The following is a 16,834-nucleotide window of genomic DNA, read 5'->3' as shown; positions in this document are numbered from 1 at the left end:
CTTTCTGCTTGTAGCAGGACTGTCACTTATAGGTGTCCATTTTGGAAGCATGCTTGTAAACTACATTGCAAAAAAGTCTGTTCGATCACATTCAGAAGCTAAAAAACAAGATAGTCATGAATGAAATGGCTTACTGATGTCATCATTGTGTCAATTTCACAATGCCTCACAAAGCCTCATTTTGAGAGATGAATGATGAGCAGTCCCAGGAATGTTGTTCCTTATGTACTGTTTCCCATTTAAAATAATAAAACCTTGGCTGCGAAGAAGTGAAATTTACTGCTTTAGATTTTAAAAGTGCTATGAATTATAGATCCAAGTAAAAATGAAATCTATTTTGCTTGCCAGAATTAAAATCTTACTTTGAAAATGTCTCGTCTTGAAGCAAAAAAGCCTCCTGTATTTATTAATGAACCTTTAAGTAAAGATGCAGTTAGTCAGTCACTGTCGCTGCTGAGTGGAATATTGAAATCTTGCTATGGTCCTGCTGGTAGGCTCAAGCAGCTCCACAATGGTGTGGGAGGCTGTGTTTGTACAACTTCACAGTCTGCAGCCATCCTCAGTCGTCTGCCTGTCAGCCATCATGTCCTAAGGGTTTTGACAGCCTCTGTCCAGAACCATGTATCCCGCTTCAGTGACTGTGGCTTATTTACTGCCATTCTTTGCTGTAGTTTGATTGAAAACTTTAAAAGCCTGAATGTTGCATCTTGCACTGTCATTAAAATAAGCAAACACCTTTTGAGTTTATGTATGGACTACCTCAAATCTGAGGCCTGTGGTTGCCGAGTGTCTGTGGATTTTGGCAGTGTTGAGACTCTTCTTTGTTTGGTACGTAGCATATTAACAAGCAAACCTGCTTGCATGCTTAATAAAGCAGAAGTTGATCATCTCAGCACGCTGATTTTAAAGGCTTTTATGTTTACTGTTCCATGTCATGTTGAGACTTGTGCTGTTTTAGGAAAGTGTATAATAGTGCCTGTGAAATGTAGAAGAGTTTTGGATTCTACAGTTCTTCCTGGACTACTGATAGAAACACCAGAAATTCAATTGGCTAAACCACTTACTGTCAAAAGAACTTGTTCAAACACAATCAAGATAGCAGTTTTCTGTGTGTCCATGTCAGGAGACAGCTTCAGCCCTGAAGAAGGAACAGTAACAGTCCATTGTGGAGTTTCTCTAGAAATGTCAGAGCTGAATCTGTTGCTTAATGCAGGAAAGCAGCTGGTTGATGATGAGGTTGGCCTTGTAGTGTGCCAGAAAGTTATCCATCCATCCTTGAAACAGTATCTGAAAGAGAACGGGGTCATTGCTGTGGACAGAGCGGGGCTATCTCTGATGGAACCCCTGAGTCGGATGACAGGTAAAAAGGAAGTTGTCTACTCTAAATTTGTCCTTAACATTAATCTTGTAATTAAAACTTACCTAGGTTGGTGTCATTGCAGAGTAAGGATTCTCTTGTCTGTATCCAACTTTAGCAGCTGAATAAGAGTTGTTCATTTCTAGTCTGAAAACCATTTTTTTAAAGGTGATATTTATCTTTTGCAGGCTCTAATGATGACATAATTCCCATGTGATTACTGCATGAGGAATATCCAATTATAGTAACTGTTTGCAAATGTAGATGATTTTCAAATTCTTATTTGGTGAGAATAAAGTAATGACCTTTTTGTCTTAAACTGTCACTAGATTTTTACACTTTGGAAACATACTGGTTTCTATTTGTGATTCCCTGTGTAGCAAAAATGTGAAATATTGAAGAATATGTGTAATTTTAAAAGCCAAGTGGAAAAAAGTTCACGCTTTATGAAATGCAACAGATAACTCATTAGATGACAGTAATACATGCCATTCTCTGATTTTCTTAATTGGACAGGTTCAAAGCCTATAGCTTCTATACATTTGTTGTCTCCCAGTTGTTATGGCAGTTTGGAGGATGTGCGCCTTGAGTGTGTTGGGTCCAAACATTTTGTACATCTAATTCCTAAGGACACAGTTGTCTGCAGTTTGATACTGTGCAACAGAAATGAAACAGCATGGGATGAATTGAAGGTAGGTTTTCTTGAAATCTTTCTTGAAAATTCATGTATTTAAAGGAGAAAAAATGAGAAATATAGGTACAGTGAGTTTAGAAACATGATTTTACACTGCATTAATGGAGTTTAGTTAGAGTTTAGGAATACAGTCGAGAAAGCAATTCAGAAACACCCTCATTCCCAGAATTTCAAAATCCTTGAAGTGCTCATGTTCATTTAATGCCTCTATTTTAATACGGAAAGTTGTTTAGAGACAGAAGCATTTTTCACCTGTTCTTGAGGCCAGTGTTGGATAAACATTTTCATTGTTGTTACTTGGTCTCTGGAAGCATAAAGAAAAAAAATGCCAAGTAAAAAGGCCAGCAATACCTGCAGTGGTAGTCAAGCATGGTTTTGCATTGAATGGTTGCTCCAGAAATGCCATTGACATTGATGACCTTTTTATATGTACCCCTGTTTTGCAAAAGAGAAGGAATAAAATAGTGTTTTTAATTTCTGTTTTTCAGTACAAATAAAGACAGTTTCTCATTAAATAAGCGTGATTGTGGAAATAACTCAGCAGCTTTTTATCTGCATATAATTCAAGTTTATGAAGTATGTCCTAGTAGTTTTTTTCAGTGGGGTCAAATTCTATTAATCATGGTATATGTAATGACAAATGCATATTGTTTGCAGCGTGCCTGTGAAACTGCAGAGCATGTGTTACAGTTAACAATCAAGGAACCTTGGGCATTATTAGGAGGTGGCTGTACAGAAACTCACTTGGCTTCATACATAAGACACAAGGTATGTAAGACAGGTTTGTTTTTTTTAAAGATGCATAATGTACTTAAGAAAAAAATTAAGTTTGATCACTGCTACAGTTAAAATACTTGTCTTTTCTAGATTAATAAATGTCGCATTTTTTGCTGTCTAATGTAAAAACAAAGAGGTCTTTTTGAAGCACTTCATGCTAATGACATCTTTTTCAGACATCTGTTAATACTGTATTTGTACGTGCCCATCTTTAGGTATTACAGTGCTAAAATAAAGATGTATAGTTTTTATATTGTAAGTTAATACAGAACTCAGCTTTGACTTGACTAGAAATCTTTTCTATTGTGGAATAATCATCACATGAACAATGTTTAAAGTTAAGACTGAACCATCTGTTTAAAAAAGCAACTGTACTATATATGTTTATTTGAAATTATTTCTGCAGGGGTTCTAATTTTCTGATTGTTTTGTTGTTTTTTTTTTAGAGTTGTAGTCTGTCCACCAGCGGTTTTAAAGATATGAATTGTTCTTGGACACAGTATCAATTAGTCGCTGATGGCTTTTGCCGTTCCCTGGAGTCTGTAGCTTGCTCTCTGAATCATGATGGTGGAGACATTCTTACAGACATGGTTTATGGACACTGTTGGTTTGTTCCATCAGGTTTTCCCTCTGTCTCTAATTGGTCAGATTTAGTTTCAAAATGTGGCTGTGGGATTAATGATAACAATGAGAATCTTGGCTGGAGGCTTTCACAAGGCCAGTTTGGCTCTCCTTTTACACAGGGCTGCCCTGAAAAGCCCTCAGTAAAGGTTGCTGACTTTCTGGCACTGGACTGCTTTGCTGCAAAGTGTAGTGGTCTACAAGTAGCTCTGGAGACAGCCAACCTGATTTTGGATCTCTCATATGTAATTGAAGATCAGAATTAGCTCTGATCTTATGTGAATTGTGTTGCACAGCAAGATACTTAATTCAGATGAGGGTAATGTGTTATGGTATTTTAAATGGCTAGAATGTGGAAAATAGAAATTTTAAGCAGTTGGCCATTAAGTACTCTTCTGATTGTTAATCTACTGTTCCCTCAATAATTTTCAAGTGTTTAACTTTTGGTTAGGATAGTTAAATAATTGGCCAAATATACGGTGAATCTTAGTAACATATGACAAGTATGGAAATTAGTGCATTCAAAAGAGTGAATGACACTTCAAAATTTGAGTTTCTGTATTCTTTCTGGGAGTTTTGAATGTTTTCCTTCAGCAAACAAGTGCTGAATTTAAGGAACACTGGATGATACTTCCTCTGCATTAAGCAAAGTTTTGCATGTTTGTTAGCTCTGTGGCATCTTAAAAGGAAGGGGAAAATGGATTCTCTTGTTGAGAAAACATATGTTAAGGATTAGAATGTATGTAGGCTCAGCAAAAGTTTTACACCTTCAAACAGACTTTTGTATTGCAGCAAAATCTTATCATTGCTATTTTTAGTGTTGTAAGTAAAAAAGGCCACTTGAGCCACTTCTCAAATTTTGTTTTTAAAATCTTGTCACCATAAAATATATGCACTTGCTTCTAAATGACTGGATGATTTTACTTTCTATGTGATTTATTTAGCAAATGATTAAATCTCAACCTGGAGATCTTAAGGTAGCAGGTAGGTAATGGAAGACTTGAAAAGAAATGGCAGACTGTTGAAAAATTCTAAAGTTTACCTTGATTGTCTTTTGTGGAATACAGGGCAGTTTATAAATAACGATCTTTCATTTAGGTAAAGCTGCAAGAAAGAATATCCCACTCACCATTCAGTTAACTCTGACTGTGCACAGCTTCTTTTTCTTTTAACAAAGTAAGGCTTTAAGCTTCTCAGGCTTTTGATCTTTAAGGTTGTAGACTAAGTGATTGAAACGTTTTCTCATTTTCAGCTAGCATGCAAGATCAAAAAGGGTGTTACAGTTTCTTTCTTGAACTCATTTTCTTTGCCCCTTCTCCCTCTTTGTTTTCAGTCACAAGGGACAAATCACTCATGACATGCTTTTCCAGAAAGCATCCAAATTACTTGTAGAATATTCTGCTTATTTCTTTCCTGGTGTCTCAAGATTTTAATATATTTACTGAGTATAAGCAGTAGAATTGTTTTGTGTAACTCAGTTTTCAAATATGTAATTAAAAACGGATCTCTCCAGACCTTTTGTACAAAGTCCTTTTCATTTTAAGAGCAGAAATGATCATTTTCTCACTGGAAAGAGTTAAAAGTTATTTGAAGTTTTATTTTCCTGTGACCTGAAATGATTGCTTCAGAGGTGTAAGGCATTTGTGGAATAATGTTACAAGGGTTGAGATGGAGGCTGTTCAAAGTTGGTTACTAAAAAGGCTGCTTTCATAATCTTGATTCTCCTGTCTATGATGAACTGTATGAAAACCAGGAATAATGAAGTCCAGCCATGGTGTGTATCTTAAAGCACAGAAGACTCTTGGTAATATTTCATCTACTTACGAGTCTCTATCTCAGGGTATTGAATTAGAATATTTTGATTGTTGTGCAGTGCAAAAAAATGCTGAGTTTAGTGACTACAGCTGTGCAGTGAAAATTTAAACAATGTTTAAGTTGCTGGTGTTCTTTTGTCTTGGTATCTGAAGGTCGGTTCGTAGCTCCTATAAAAATGTTATTAGCTCTAAAATGTTATTAGCTGTGGTTGTGTTCTTCCCCTTCCCTCCCAGTTTTAAGAAAATCACACATGAGAATATTGTGGGGAGAAAAAAAATATATTTTTTTTGTAAGTAGATAAAAATTAATTTATACCTCAACCAAACATGGTTTCATGTATAGATGTAATAAAAATGAATTTTCATCTCCCAGTGTGACTGAAAAGTATAAATAAGCAGCTGGCACTGCTGCTTTAAGAGCAGTTCAGATTCAGTTCTCAGTTGTGCTACAATCTTCCTGAACATTTGGTGGTTTGTGTTACCCTACATTTGGGTAACAGAGGAATAACACTTAGCATAGTGCTTAAAATGCAAGTAAATAGAATTTTGGGTCTCAATCCAAGAGCAACATTAAAACAACTTTGCTGAACTCATGTTTCCTGATAAAAAATTAGGTGGAAAAATGGTGGCTTTTCCCCCCTGTTTTGAGTTGTAAGTCCTCTGAGAAGCCACTGTTGGTTTATTCCTGCTCCCCTTGGAATTAAAAGTTTTTTCAGTGGCAGAACTTAGCATTACACAAGTATTAATAGGAGACAAGTGTTTTCTGATCATAACTTCATTCATGTGTGTTCACTTCCACAGATTGCTCAGAGGCTGTTAATTTACATTTTAATAATTTTACTGGTAATGCATAAGAAGTAAGAACGTTCATCTCCAGCTTTTCTGCTGTATTAGTGCTTCAGGCCTAGCAGGAGCAAAAAAGTGCTGATATCATTCAGGTCAGCATATTTAAGTACGATGTCAGTTTAACATAGTCACTCCTCAGTTCAGAATTTCTGTTTTCATTTGGTATTTCAGTTCCCATTTGCTATTTAAAACCTCAAAGGGAAGGAAGGCACAAAAATGCTGATTAATTTTGGGATCTTTGGTACTTCTATTATTGTGTCCTATTTCAAGTGGACATACCATCATCCATTAAACCTAACTATTTTGGCATTGGCAAAAAATTCAGAATACGTGCTTCTCTCTGATTCTGCTACTGATTTGTGAATTTGTAGAGTCACTCTGATCCATATGTGGAGTCTTTCTGTCTAGAAAATGACAAAAAAGATAACTAGTCAGGCACAGAGATTTGTGGGTGAAGAGTTCTAAGCTCCAGATGTAAAATGAAGAACTACTTGCTGCATGTGAAGAAAGAAATAGATCATTCAAAGCCAACTCACATCCTTGCTAAAATATAGTCATTTCATTAAGGGAATCAGAACCACTAAGGTTGGAAAAGACCTTCAAGATCATCAACTCCAACTGTCAGATGAACACCCCTGTGACCACTAAACCTGAAGCACCATGTCTACTTTTTTTTTTTTACTCCTCCTGGGACAGTGCCTCCACCACTTCCCTGGGCAGCCTGTTCCAATGCCTCACCACTCTCTGTGAAGAAATTTTTCCTAATATCCAATCTGAACTTCCCCTGGTGCAGTTTGATCTTGTTTCCTGTTGTCCTATCACTAGTCACCAGGCACAAGAGGCCAAACACCTGTCTCACCACAACCTCCCTTCAGGTAGTTGTAGAGAGCAATGAGGTCTCCTCTCAGTTTCCTCTTCTCCAGACTGAACAGCCCCAGCTCCCTCAGCCTCTCCTCATATGACCTGTTCTCCAGCCCCCTAATCAGCCTAGCTGCCCTTCTCTGCACCCTCTCCAACACCTCACTGTCCTTTCTATACTGCAGTGCCCAGAACTGCACACAGTGCTCCAGAGGCAGCTTCATCAAGGCTGAGTATTGGGGCAGGATCACCTCCCTGGTCCTGCTGGTCACACTATTCCTGATGCAGGCCAGGATGGTGTTGGCCTTGGCCATCTGGGCACACTGCTGGCTTAGACTTTGGCCAGGATTTCTGTAGCCTCTCAAAATTAGTGTGCTAGGGAAAACTCCCCTATTCTCCCTGTATATTGAATCTGGATGCATTTTTTTTTTCTCTGAAATTTCAGCAACAGTGTGTTAATTGTTGCTAATGGTGATCTAATTTATTGCCTTACCTCTTTGGTATGCACATCAAGAGAAATGTGACTTTAAAGCCCTGTGCAGGAATGGCTGAAGTTCAAGACGAGCATTGTCAGACATCTCAACAATCCCTACTGTATCATGTATGCCCTCAAAGTCTGTGCTCTGCTTGTGTTCCAGGCCTGATGTTCATACAATGCTGGTCCTTGTAGACAGGGTAGAAACAGATTTATGATTTTGGGAAACCTAACCTTACTGTATTGATAGCATAAAACTTTTTTTTTTCCAGAAGTATTTGGCATTTGTAGGCTAACCAGCTGGTTATGCTGTTAGACCTGTCCCAGTAAGGGAAGATAGTATTTATTGTTGTCAAATCTTGCCCCAAACCTGAGCTTTTGGATTTTACTTGAGCCCTTATTTTGCTTTGCTGAGTAGCAAAATGTAGTATTTGTCATGTTTTCAGCACTGCCATGTGAACTGAGTCATGTAAGTACTACGCTCTTCAGTCTCAGAAAAATCAATATCCATGAGTCAGTCAATGTCGTAGGAGGAACTTTTAACTGGATTTGCATTTACTACTGTTCTGAAGATGCAGAAACAGTCTGGTTTTATTGCAAAGAAACTGCCTCCAGTGTGGCATCATCTGTACAGACAAGGTTTTTCAGAAATCAGTTGCTAGTCATGTTTTGGTAGCTTTTATTCAGTAATGTAAATACGCATTATTTCTACCTGGTTGTCAGCAGAGACAAGCTGCACAGTACTAATGACTTTTTGGCCAAGTAACATTCATCTTAAACTCTCAGTTAAGAAATATCTTTACTTTTTGTCTTTATACATTGCACTGTGTAAAATAGTCTTGCATATTATAAACTCAAAACTAAACACTGATTTATGCTTTATGCTAGAAGCAAAAGTATAGTCACAGCATATGTAGATAAAGCCACCATGTCATTAGTCCAGACACAAAATTAATTGCAGGATAGGTTCCAGAATTGGGCTGGGCCCTTTGTATCTTCATCTGTGCTGGCTTCCATTATTCTTGACCTACATTTATATTCAATATCTTGTAAACACACCTTCTGCAGAATTTTTTTTTTTACACCTTACTGTAAACATCTTTATAAACTTGAACTTTCAAGTCTGCTTGCACAGGAAAACCTTTTTTTTTTGAGCTTTTACCATGTGCCTTGAAGGCCACAGCTGTGCACTGTCTGGCTTCTCCAAAATGATTACTAGTGTCTCTGTTATTTTTTCTCCTGACTTCAGGTACACACCAAACACAAAGTAAATACTAGCTGCTTATTATTATAACACTATTGCATGTTGCCTGGTAAGCATTTGTGTGGCAGGATACCACAACATCAACAGCTATTCCTTCTCAATAACTTCCTTTTTTCAACAAATAGAAAACCTGAATCACCTCTCTTTAATCTTCAGAAGCCATCCTTAAAATCTTCTCCCTTACAGTGCTGTTAGTCTGTGTTACACCTGGTGAGTACTGGGTTAAAAAAAAAAAAAAAAAAAAAAAAGGAAGTTTGGGGAGAAAACTTGTTCCCTGGCCTGTAGTAATGACTCAGAAAGCCTCTGAGTCATCAGTTGTGTGGGGGGCTGTGCAGGATCCTCTGCTGATGTATGGTGTACTTGCGCATGATGACTGATTTTCAGGGAATTGTAGGAACTGTGGTAGTTCCAGTTCTTGATAGACTGACCTTGAGAGGCAGAAAAAAAACCCGATTACACCCTTATTTATTATGCCTTGTTCATGTGCCAGCAGGACCTTAAAGCTCTAGCAGGGTTTGTCTTGGGGATTTCTGGTTCGTGGGATTGGATCACGAGTGCGTTTCAGCAGGTGAATCTCCATGGCTCGTCCGTGGTGAGCTGCCGTGTGCCCACCTGCCCTTTGCTCAGTTCCCACCTCAACAGGGCAGAGGAAGACAACAGGATGAAAAACCTCCTGGGTCGAGATAAACCTCCCCCCGCCCTGCGTTCCTCTCGCTTTCCCCCTCACTCCTCTCTGATGAGTGGAATTTTGCTTTCCCTAAACCTGCTTACGCAGAGGTGCTGCCAGTGTGGCCCAGGGGCTGCGCCTGTGGTGCAGGGGCTGGAACCGGCTGGCACCGGCCTCCCCCCCGTCCAGCGGCCGCCTTGGGAACAGCCAGCTGTCTTTGGAGGTGCGGAAAAATGGCTGGTTTTAAGGAAACTTGGCGCTGGGGAGAGGCGAGGAAGCGGGCTCGGGGATGTTAGCAAAGCTTAATCCCGGAGAAGGTGCTGGGAAAAAAAAGATTTTGCTTGTGTGATGAGTGCTTCAGGAGATCAAGCAGCAAAAAGGACTGACGTCAAAAAGCAGCCGGGGCAAATTAAAACCCAGCTTCTCTTGGATGTGGATGCTGTAGAGGTGTGGTTGCTGATGGCTGCTAGCTAGGGCAGGTGTGACAGGGTGCCATAGCCTAGCTGTGGAAAAACAGGTGTTCAAAGCTGTGCTTAGGGAGTGAAGAGCTTCCTGAGATGGGCACCTTCTGGGAAGGCTGAGACGGCTTCCCAGTACCTTTGAGAAGGGGAATGGCCCAAGAGTGGCTTCATGTGGAGCTCCCTGGCTGGAGTTCAGATGGGAAGACCATGTCTCTGCGCCTATAAAAGCCTCCTTAAGTGTGGTCTGAGGATAAAAGCCCGTGTGTGATACAGACTGAGAATTGACCCACAGCCCTTTTGTCATTACGAGTGTTGCAATCCTGGAAGTCACTCCAAAAAGTGAGTTTTTCTATATTTACTTTGCCTACTAAATAGAGGAGTGTGTGGCATGGCTGTCTATGTATGCCAGCCTTCTTTCTTTTTTACTTTCCATTGCTTCATTTTTAAGCAAGCAAATACTTCTTCTGTAACTAACAAATGTAGGACAAATTTTTCACTTTTTTAATGTGACTCAGTCCTAGCCTCCTGTTGTGTTTTTTTTCTTTGTTGGGGTTAGCTATCAGAGGTGAGAAAAGAAACAAATACTTTTATTTGTACCTGGAGGTTTTTTTGAGTATGTAAAATAATAGTTTCAGAAAGTATCTCCTAAAACTGTCTCTATATTGTAGTTCTGTGACCAGTGTTTCACTGCCATACTTTGTGTTTGGCCCAGATATCTTCACCAAAATCAGGTCTTGAACTGTCCTGTCACGATGTTTTAGTTATAAACATTAATTTTTCTATAAATTATGCTTTTTCAGTATTATACATGGGCACCAAAGTGTTTGGCCTGGCCATTCAAATATATTAATGTTCTGCAGCTGGGAACATTTCTAATTGAAAGTTGCTCTCAGCTGGAATACGATTAATCAGGCAGTAGCTATGACAGTCAAAGATGTCCCTGCTGCCTCTTCCCTCTAAATAATCCCTGCTGCCTCTTCCCTCTAAATAAACTGACTTATATAGTTCGTGGTTAGAAGAATATAATATAAAATACTAAGAAACTGGAATAATCAAAGCCTGCACTGAATAATCCAGTAATTTTTTTAACTGGTATGATGTGGGCCTTTCCAAATAAAGTATTCATCTCCAAAACAAAGCACCAGAGAAATTAGTTTAGATCTTTAATAATGAGAATTGTTGTGTAAAATCCTCCTTTGACTATTGAAATACTGTAGTGTCAACTACGAAAAACCGTGTGCACTTGATGTCTTTGCAAATGAAACATCTCTTCAAGGATTCCTTTTATATCAGTGTCCAACAGAATAGCAGCATTCTGGAGAGAAGTGCGAGCGCACACGTCCTGTTTTAGGTGTTTAAGATCATTGCATCTTTCTTGTCAAATTGGCAGCTAAACGAAAAAAATCTTGTTCCTAAAGCTGTATGCAAAACAGCAGAAGTCCCTTCAGGTCTTTCTTTGTGTGGTCCAGAGCAGAATTTGCTCCTGTGCAAGAATAACTTCTGCATGACTTTATTGCTTATGTTTAAGATAGTACATGTTAAGGAGTAGATACAATACATTACAGTATTCCCAATGTTAATCGTGATTTCCTTTTTGATGTGCTAGAGAAACACTCCTGTTTGTGGACATTTGGATCTGTGTACATTGGCATGGGGTGGAACCAATTCATGAGGGAATGTGGACAATGAGTAGCAACACATTCCTTTCTCCAATGCATGGCATATGCATAAGACAGTAGGGTTATTTATTAACTGAGAAAAATATACAGTTGCATGACTGAATTGTTCTAAGTAATTGATTTAAGATTGCATTAGAGTTTTTAAGAATGAAGTTAACATGATAAGCAAACTACAGCAAATAATTTGAAAAAGCAGTTCATTTCAGTGTGGATAGTTTGATAATAGCAATTGCTAAATTTCTTTTTTTATTATTTTAATTTGTTACTTTTTTTAAAGTTACAAATTATTGTATTCATAGTTACAAGTTATTGTATTCATAGGAGCCTGGAATGAAAGTCTAGAGTTTCTTGAAGTTGTGCTAATTTAAGTATGTGCATCTTGTATGACTTTTTATGTCGTGCGTACTGCAAAAATACAGGCCAAAAATCTAATGGCAAGGTGGCAAAGTTAGTTTCCTGCATCATAAAGAAAGTCATAAGCATCCACAAACTCCATAGTAGATACTCTGAGTACTCAGTAAAATCTTGAGAATGTGGTTTTCAATGTGTTAGTTGGCTTTGCTTGGTTTTGCACACCAGTAGGGATCTAAAGCCTGCCTAGCTGTGGGTTCTAATGACAGTGGACTAGAAAGCAAGATGTCTTTCTTATAGATTACTTTAGTTGTTTAAAACTCTTACTTATGGGGATAAAGTCAGCCAAGACTACATCTGTCTGCATCTAGGGCCTGTGGGAGAAGGAAGATGGAATTGTTCCTACACTGTGGGAATAAAAAAAATAAGTTTTACAATATCAAAATGCGCATTGCAGCAAAAGTATTGTGTTGGGTTGTTGGGTTTTTTTTATTAAAATAACAGTATAGCACCACATCATTCTGTTTTAAGAAAATTACGTTTAATGAGCCCATGTTGTTACAGAGGACAAAAGCTTTGGAATTCTAGATATCTTTGGTACTGCACAAAATGTAAATTTTTTGTTTATCTGTAAGTTAAATCATCAATTATTAATTTTTTCCTGAGGCTTGGATCTTAGTAGTATTAAAGGTTCTGCTGTTTTAAAAGCTTTTCAGCCTCTGATCCAGTAAGTGCGCAATCTGAATTTTGTTACTAATTCTTGGTATTTTAAATAACTGATTTTATTAAAAAATAACTCTGTTTTTTTCCTATCTTGTAATATTTTGAAAGGACAGGAAGGGAGGTACTCAGTTGTCTCTTTCATTTTTTTGTTTCCTTTTTTTAAATCCATAGCACCATTAAGTGATTGAAAAAAATCTGAATTTACTACTTTAAAAAAGTAATTACAAAATAATTACTTTGGGGAGTTAGACATGATTTTTTGGGGGGAACAGGTTGTGTTGTGAAATTCCTTCAGTGGTTCTTGACAGTTCCTTAAATTGTCTGTGAGAGGTATCCGACAATTTTAGGGACATAATTGTTAGCTATGGAGTGCTTGGTCTCCAAGAGTGGTGTCTATGTGACCTGAACAAAAAAAACCCACCCAACAAGCCTCAACATTTCATTGAGCTTTGCTAGGAATAGTTCCATCTCTGAGATAAAGTAGAGGTGAGTTTACATTTTGCTGACAGATACTTTGCCTGAAGTTTTGCATAGTAAAAGATGTTGCCCTTTTAACACGTTAACATTAACCTCTCTTGACTATTCCTACCAGCCTTGGAAGGACTATTTGTATATTGGGAAATAGGGGTTTATTTGCCACGATTCTTTGGCCATACATAGCAATTGTCGCAAGGTGCCAGGCACGTGATATTAAACAATTAAAAATAGATATACAAATCTGCTTTGGAAAGAATGTATTTTTTTTTTCTGCTGTAAGGTTTTGTGGCAAGGCTGCCTGCCTTACTATGAGTGTTGCCTTCAATTGGTCACTGGATTGCCGTTGCTAGAGTTGGAAGTCTTTCTTACTTATTTGTATCTATATTTGTAGGTCCAGATAGAGAAAATTTGCTAGCCTAAATGATGGCTTGGCATAGCGAGTGTCAAATCAATTGGCAGTTGTAAGGCACAAAGTTAATTCCACAGCTGTAAGAAATCCAATTTAAAAAACAACCAAGAAATGCAGAGGAGTGAGTGGATTTGGAGCCACAGACCAAAATATTATTTCTGTACAAGGGGGAAGGAGAGCACTCAATATTACCATAATTGAGTAGAAAGGCTCTCTAAATAGAGAATCAGATTGGTATTTCCAGGTAATAAAAACATAGAATAGTTTGTGTGGCAAGAACACTACGGAAAAGTGTCTTCCAAAAATGATTCTCATCTGCAGCCAGCCATCATGGTGCTGGAAGTGCTGTATTCCCAGAGCTTGCATAAACACTGGTTTCTTTTGACCTTAGACAATGTGCCAGGAGGATGTCCTAGTGCTGTGCACTCAGCTTAGTTTGCGAGAGCTGGAGTTGATGGGATTCTGGCCTTTTAAAAAACAAACATATTTATTTTTGTTCTGATTGTCTGATGTGTTAAGCTTTTTTTTTTCTTCTTCTTTTTTAAATGGAGGGATTGCAGTGACCTGCATGGTAAGAAAATCTGCAAATCTGATTTTATTCCAAGTTTTTAAAAGGGTAATATTAAAAATTTGGGCCAGATCTTAGGAACATCAAGGGCACTTTCTTCTCTTTTGTGTCCTAGGGGCATGGAAAAGTGTAATTTCCCCACAACAGTGTTGAGAATTTAGTCTACAGAAGGCACAAAACAAGGTACAGACCAAAAGGATGGTCCCTGTCCTCTGAACATATAACTGATGATGAGACAAAGTAAGTGCACTTTCACATGAGAAACAAGTATCTTTGTTCTCTACAGTGGCCTTTAACTCCTGAGGGAGGAACAGCAAGAGCTCTCCTGGGCTGCCTGCTCACATTCTAGCAGTCAGCAATGTAAGGACTTCAGGGTCAGGTGCCATCTGAATTATTAGTTTTAACAGGCTCTGTTAGGGTATTTCTTTGTTATCCCTAAATGTGTGTCCATAGTTAGAGCAAATATTCAAATCTGGCTCAAAAGAAAACAAGGGGGAAAAGCAAGCAAGTGTTCTATTGAGATTTCAGATCTTCAGAGATTTCAGGACTATGTCTAGGGCTGAGCCCTGCTGGGGCTAGTTCTGACTAACATTGGTACCTAAAAGCCACAGTGAAAATACTGAAAAGACAGGATAGGATACAAAAGTGTTTATATATGTATGTGTATAATTGCTTCTGAGGCCCCTGGGTCATGCTTTAGTGAGAGATTTTAAAGCTCTGCTTCAGTCACAAGAATCATGAGATTACAGAGGTCACTTTTATCCGCTTTGGAGACAGAGCAGGAAGGCTGAGCTTAGGATCCAAACAGGCTTATTGTGTGGCAGCAGGGATAGAATTCTGAAAGATGTGCGTGCCCTATTATTTAATTATCTAGTTGTCCCTGCCCTTCTATGCACCTATACTGAATGCCATCTCTTCTACAGCTCACAGAATCAGATGATAAAAATCATAATGCAAAAGATTTACAGGTGAAGTAGCCTAGGGAACTCAGTTCCTACTAAATGTACTCCAGACCAGTTAGCTAAATAGCAAGTATTTAAGGTGGTATAAGTTCCTGATGTCTAAATTGTCACATTGCTCTGAGTAAATCAATGCACTAAGTTGTTATAAGCATGCAAAATACAGATTAAAAAATACATCTGCAAAGCACAAGGTAGGCTGGACAAACCATCCACACTGGAGTACAGTCCTCTGCGGCAGCAGCAGCCTTCAGTTATTTATAATATAAGTATTAGTGGTAAGAAACCACAAGCTGAATTTAACAGATCTTTTAACACAACCTGGGGACTTAACTTTGAACGTCTTTCCTGTTGTGATAATAAATACAGTAAAATAAGCCCTATTTGTTATTTTTTTTTTTTTAGTGGGGAAGAAAGCATTTAGGAGAGATGCATTCCAGTGAAAAGTCATTCACCACAGAATCTAGTTGAAACACTTGTGCTGTGTGGTAGCATCCCAGAGTTCATGGGAATGCCTTAACTAACAAGCGGAGTCTTGTTTTTCGGGGGTGCAAGAGTGTATTTTCTGTTTTTATTTGAAAAAGCAAACAAAAAAAATGTTATTCAGGCAGAATTGTCTGCATGTAAAACAAAGGGCAGAGTCAAGCTCTCCTGTTAGATAATCCTTAGAACAGAGCAAGTGTGGAGAGTTGCAGCTTCCAGATGGATTAGTAGAGGAGGCTCAGTTTAAGATGCTGTAGGCCACACCTTAAGTGAGAAGAAGTGGTATTTAATCTTTTGTCTCATGAGTCCTAAACTCATGTCTTGTCTACAGAGGGACTGAGATTTTTCTGCTTTAGAACCTCATCAATTAAAGAGTGTTTGTCTGATCTGGACATCTGAAATTTTGCAGCTCTGTATGTATCCCTTCCCCTAAACCTGTGTGTGAAGTTAATATTGAAGTTCATGTTGCACTTACAGTTGAAACCTTTGAGATGCCCTTGATATCAGGGATGAGAAGCTCCATTCTTCTAGAAGAAGCTTTTAGGCAAATTGTTGGACTCACAAAACAAGCATAAGAGAGAAGAAATCTGTGCAGAATTTTTATCTGGAATAACTATGCAAATCAAAGAAAGATCTGCTTCCCTGCTCTTGCTGCCTTTCTTCCCTCTGCTATTTGTATATTTTGACACTTAAGTCAGCTGCAGATGGGTAATAAGTGAAGGACAGAGAAAGTGGCAGGTGTCCGATCCATGCAAACCCTATCCCATTTTAGCAAAAAAAAAACCAAAACAACCCAAAACACACATTTGTAGCTATGATAAGACTAAGTCATCAAGTACTCTTTCTTGCTGCAACACTGTCATGGCATTGCAGTCAGGCTGCTCTGGTAAGGCAGACGCTCCAAATAATTTGTTTTAATTTCCACAGAATGATTGTAAAATTTGGAATGGTGATGAAGTTGTGTTGCAAATTTACATTCTTTATGGTGAGGGTGACCTGGAACAGGCTGCCCAGGAAGGTTGTGGAGTCTCCTCTGGAGTTATTTAAGACCCACCTGGGTGCAGTCCCGAGTAATGTGCTTTAGGGGATCCTGCTTTAGTGGGGGAGTTGGACTAGATGATCTCTAGAGGTCGCTTCCAACTCTGACAATTCCATGGTTTTACATTTCTTTTGATATTTGACTTACCTATTTCCAGAGAATTCAGGACTTAGTATTTGTCCTCCAGCCCCAGTACACCAGTGAAACACTGCAGTGTTTCTTAGTTGGTTCACAAAACTGGCAAATGAAATGTGCAAGACTTATGGCAAATCTTGTAAAGAACAAGCTGTTGAACTTGGATTCTCTGAATGT

At 38.4% G+C, this 16,834-nt stretch overlaps 1 protein-coding gene across 1 annotated transcript; it reads left to right on the top strand.

The window, feature by feature from the left end:
- The first annotated feature begins 368 nt into the window (after window positions 1-368).
- MKKS (MKKS centrosomal shuttling protein) lies at window positions 369-5,462 on the top strand. Its single transcript, XM_051614843.1, has 4 exons — window positions 369-1,360; window positions 1,874-2,049; window positions 2,709-2,819; window positions 3,275-5,462. Exons 1-4 carry the CDS (start codon window positions 370-372, stop codon window positions 3,713-3,715), a joined length of 1,719 nt encoding a protein of 572 aa, XP_051470803.1. The 5' UTR covers window position 369; the 3' UTR covers window positions 3,716-5,462.
- Window positions 5,463-16,834: the final 11,372 nt, after the last annotated feature.

The sequence above is a fragment of the Apus apus genome, chromosome 3 (assembly GCF_020740795.1).
Source record: "Apus apus isolate bApuApu2 chromosome 3, bApuApu2.pri.cur, whole genome shotgun sequence".
NCBI lineage: Eukaryota > Metazoa > Chordata > Aves > Apodiformes > Apodidae > Apus > Apus apus.
Note: the sequence above shows the minus strand (reverse complement) of the source record. Positions and strands in the feature narration are given on the sequence as shown.

What these genes read in the sequence shown, in the direction of transcription:
- MKKS (XM_051614843.1), top strand. Translation starts at nt 370, where the DNA reads ATGTCTCGTCTTGAAGCAAAAAAGCCTCCTGTATTTATTAATGAACCT. An exon ending in ACCCCTGAGTCGGATGACAG is followed by an intron (nt 1,361 to 1,873) that starts GTAAAAAGGAAG and finishes TTAATTGGACAG; the next exon opens with GTTCAAAGCCTATAGCTTCT. An exon ending in CTTCATACATAAGACACAAG is followed by an intron (nt 2,820 to 3,274) that starts GTATGTAAGACA and finishes TTTTTTTTTTAG; the next exon opens with AGTTGTAGTCTGTCCACCAG.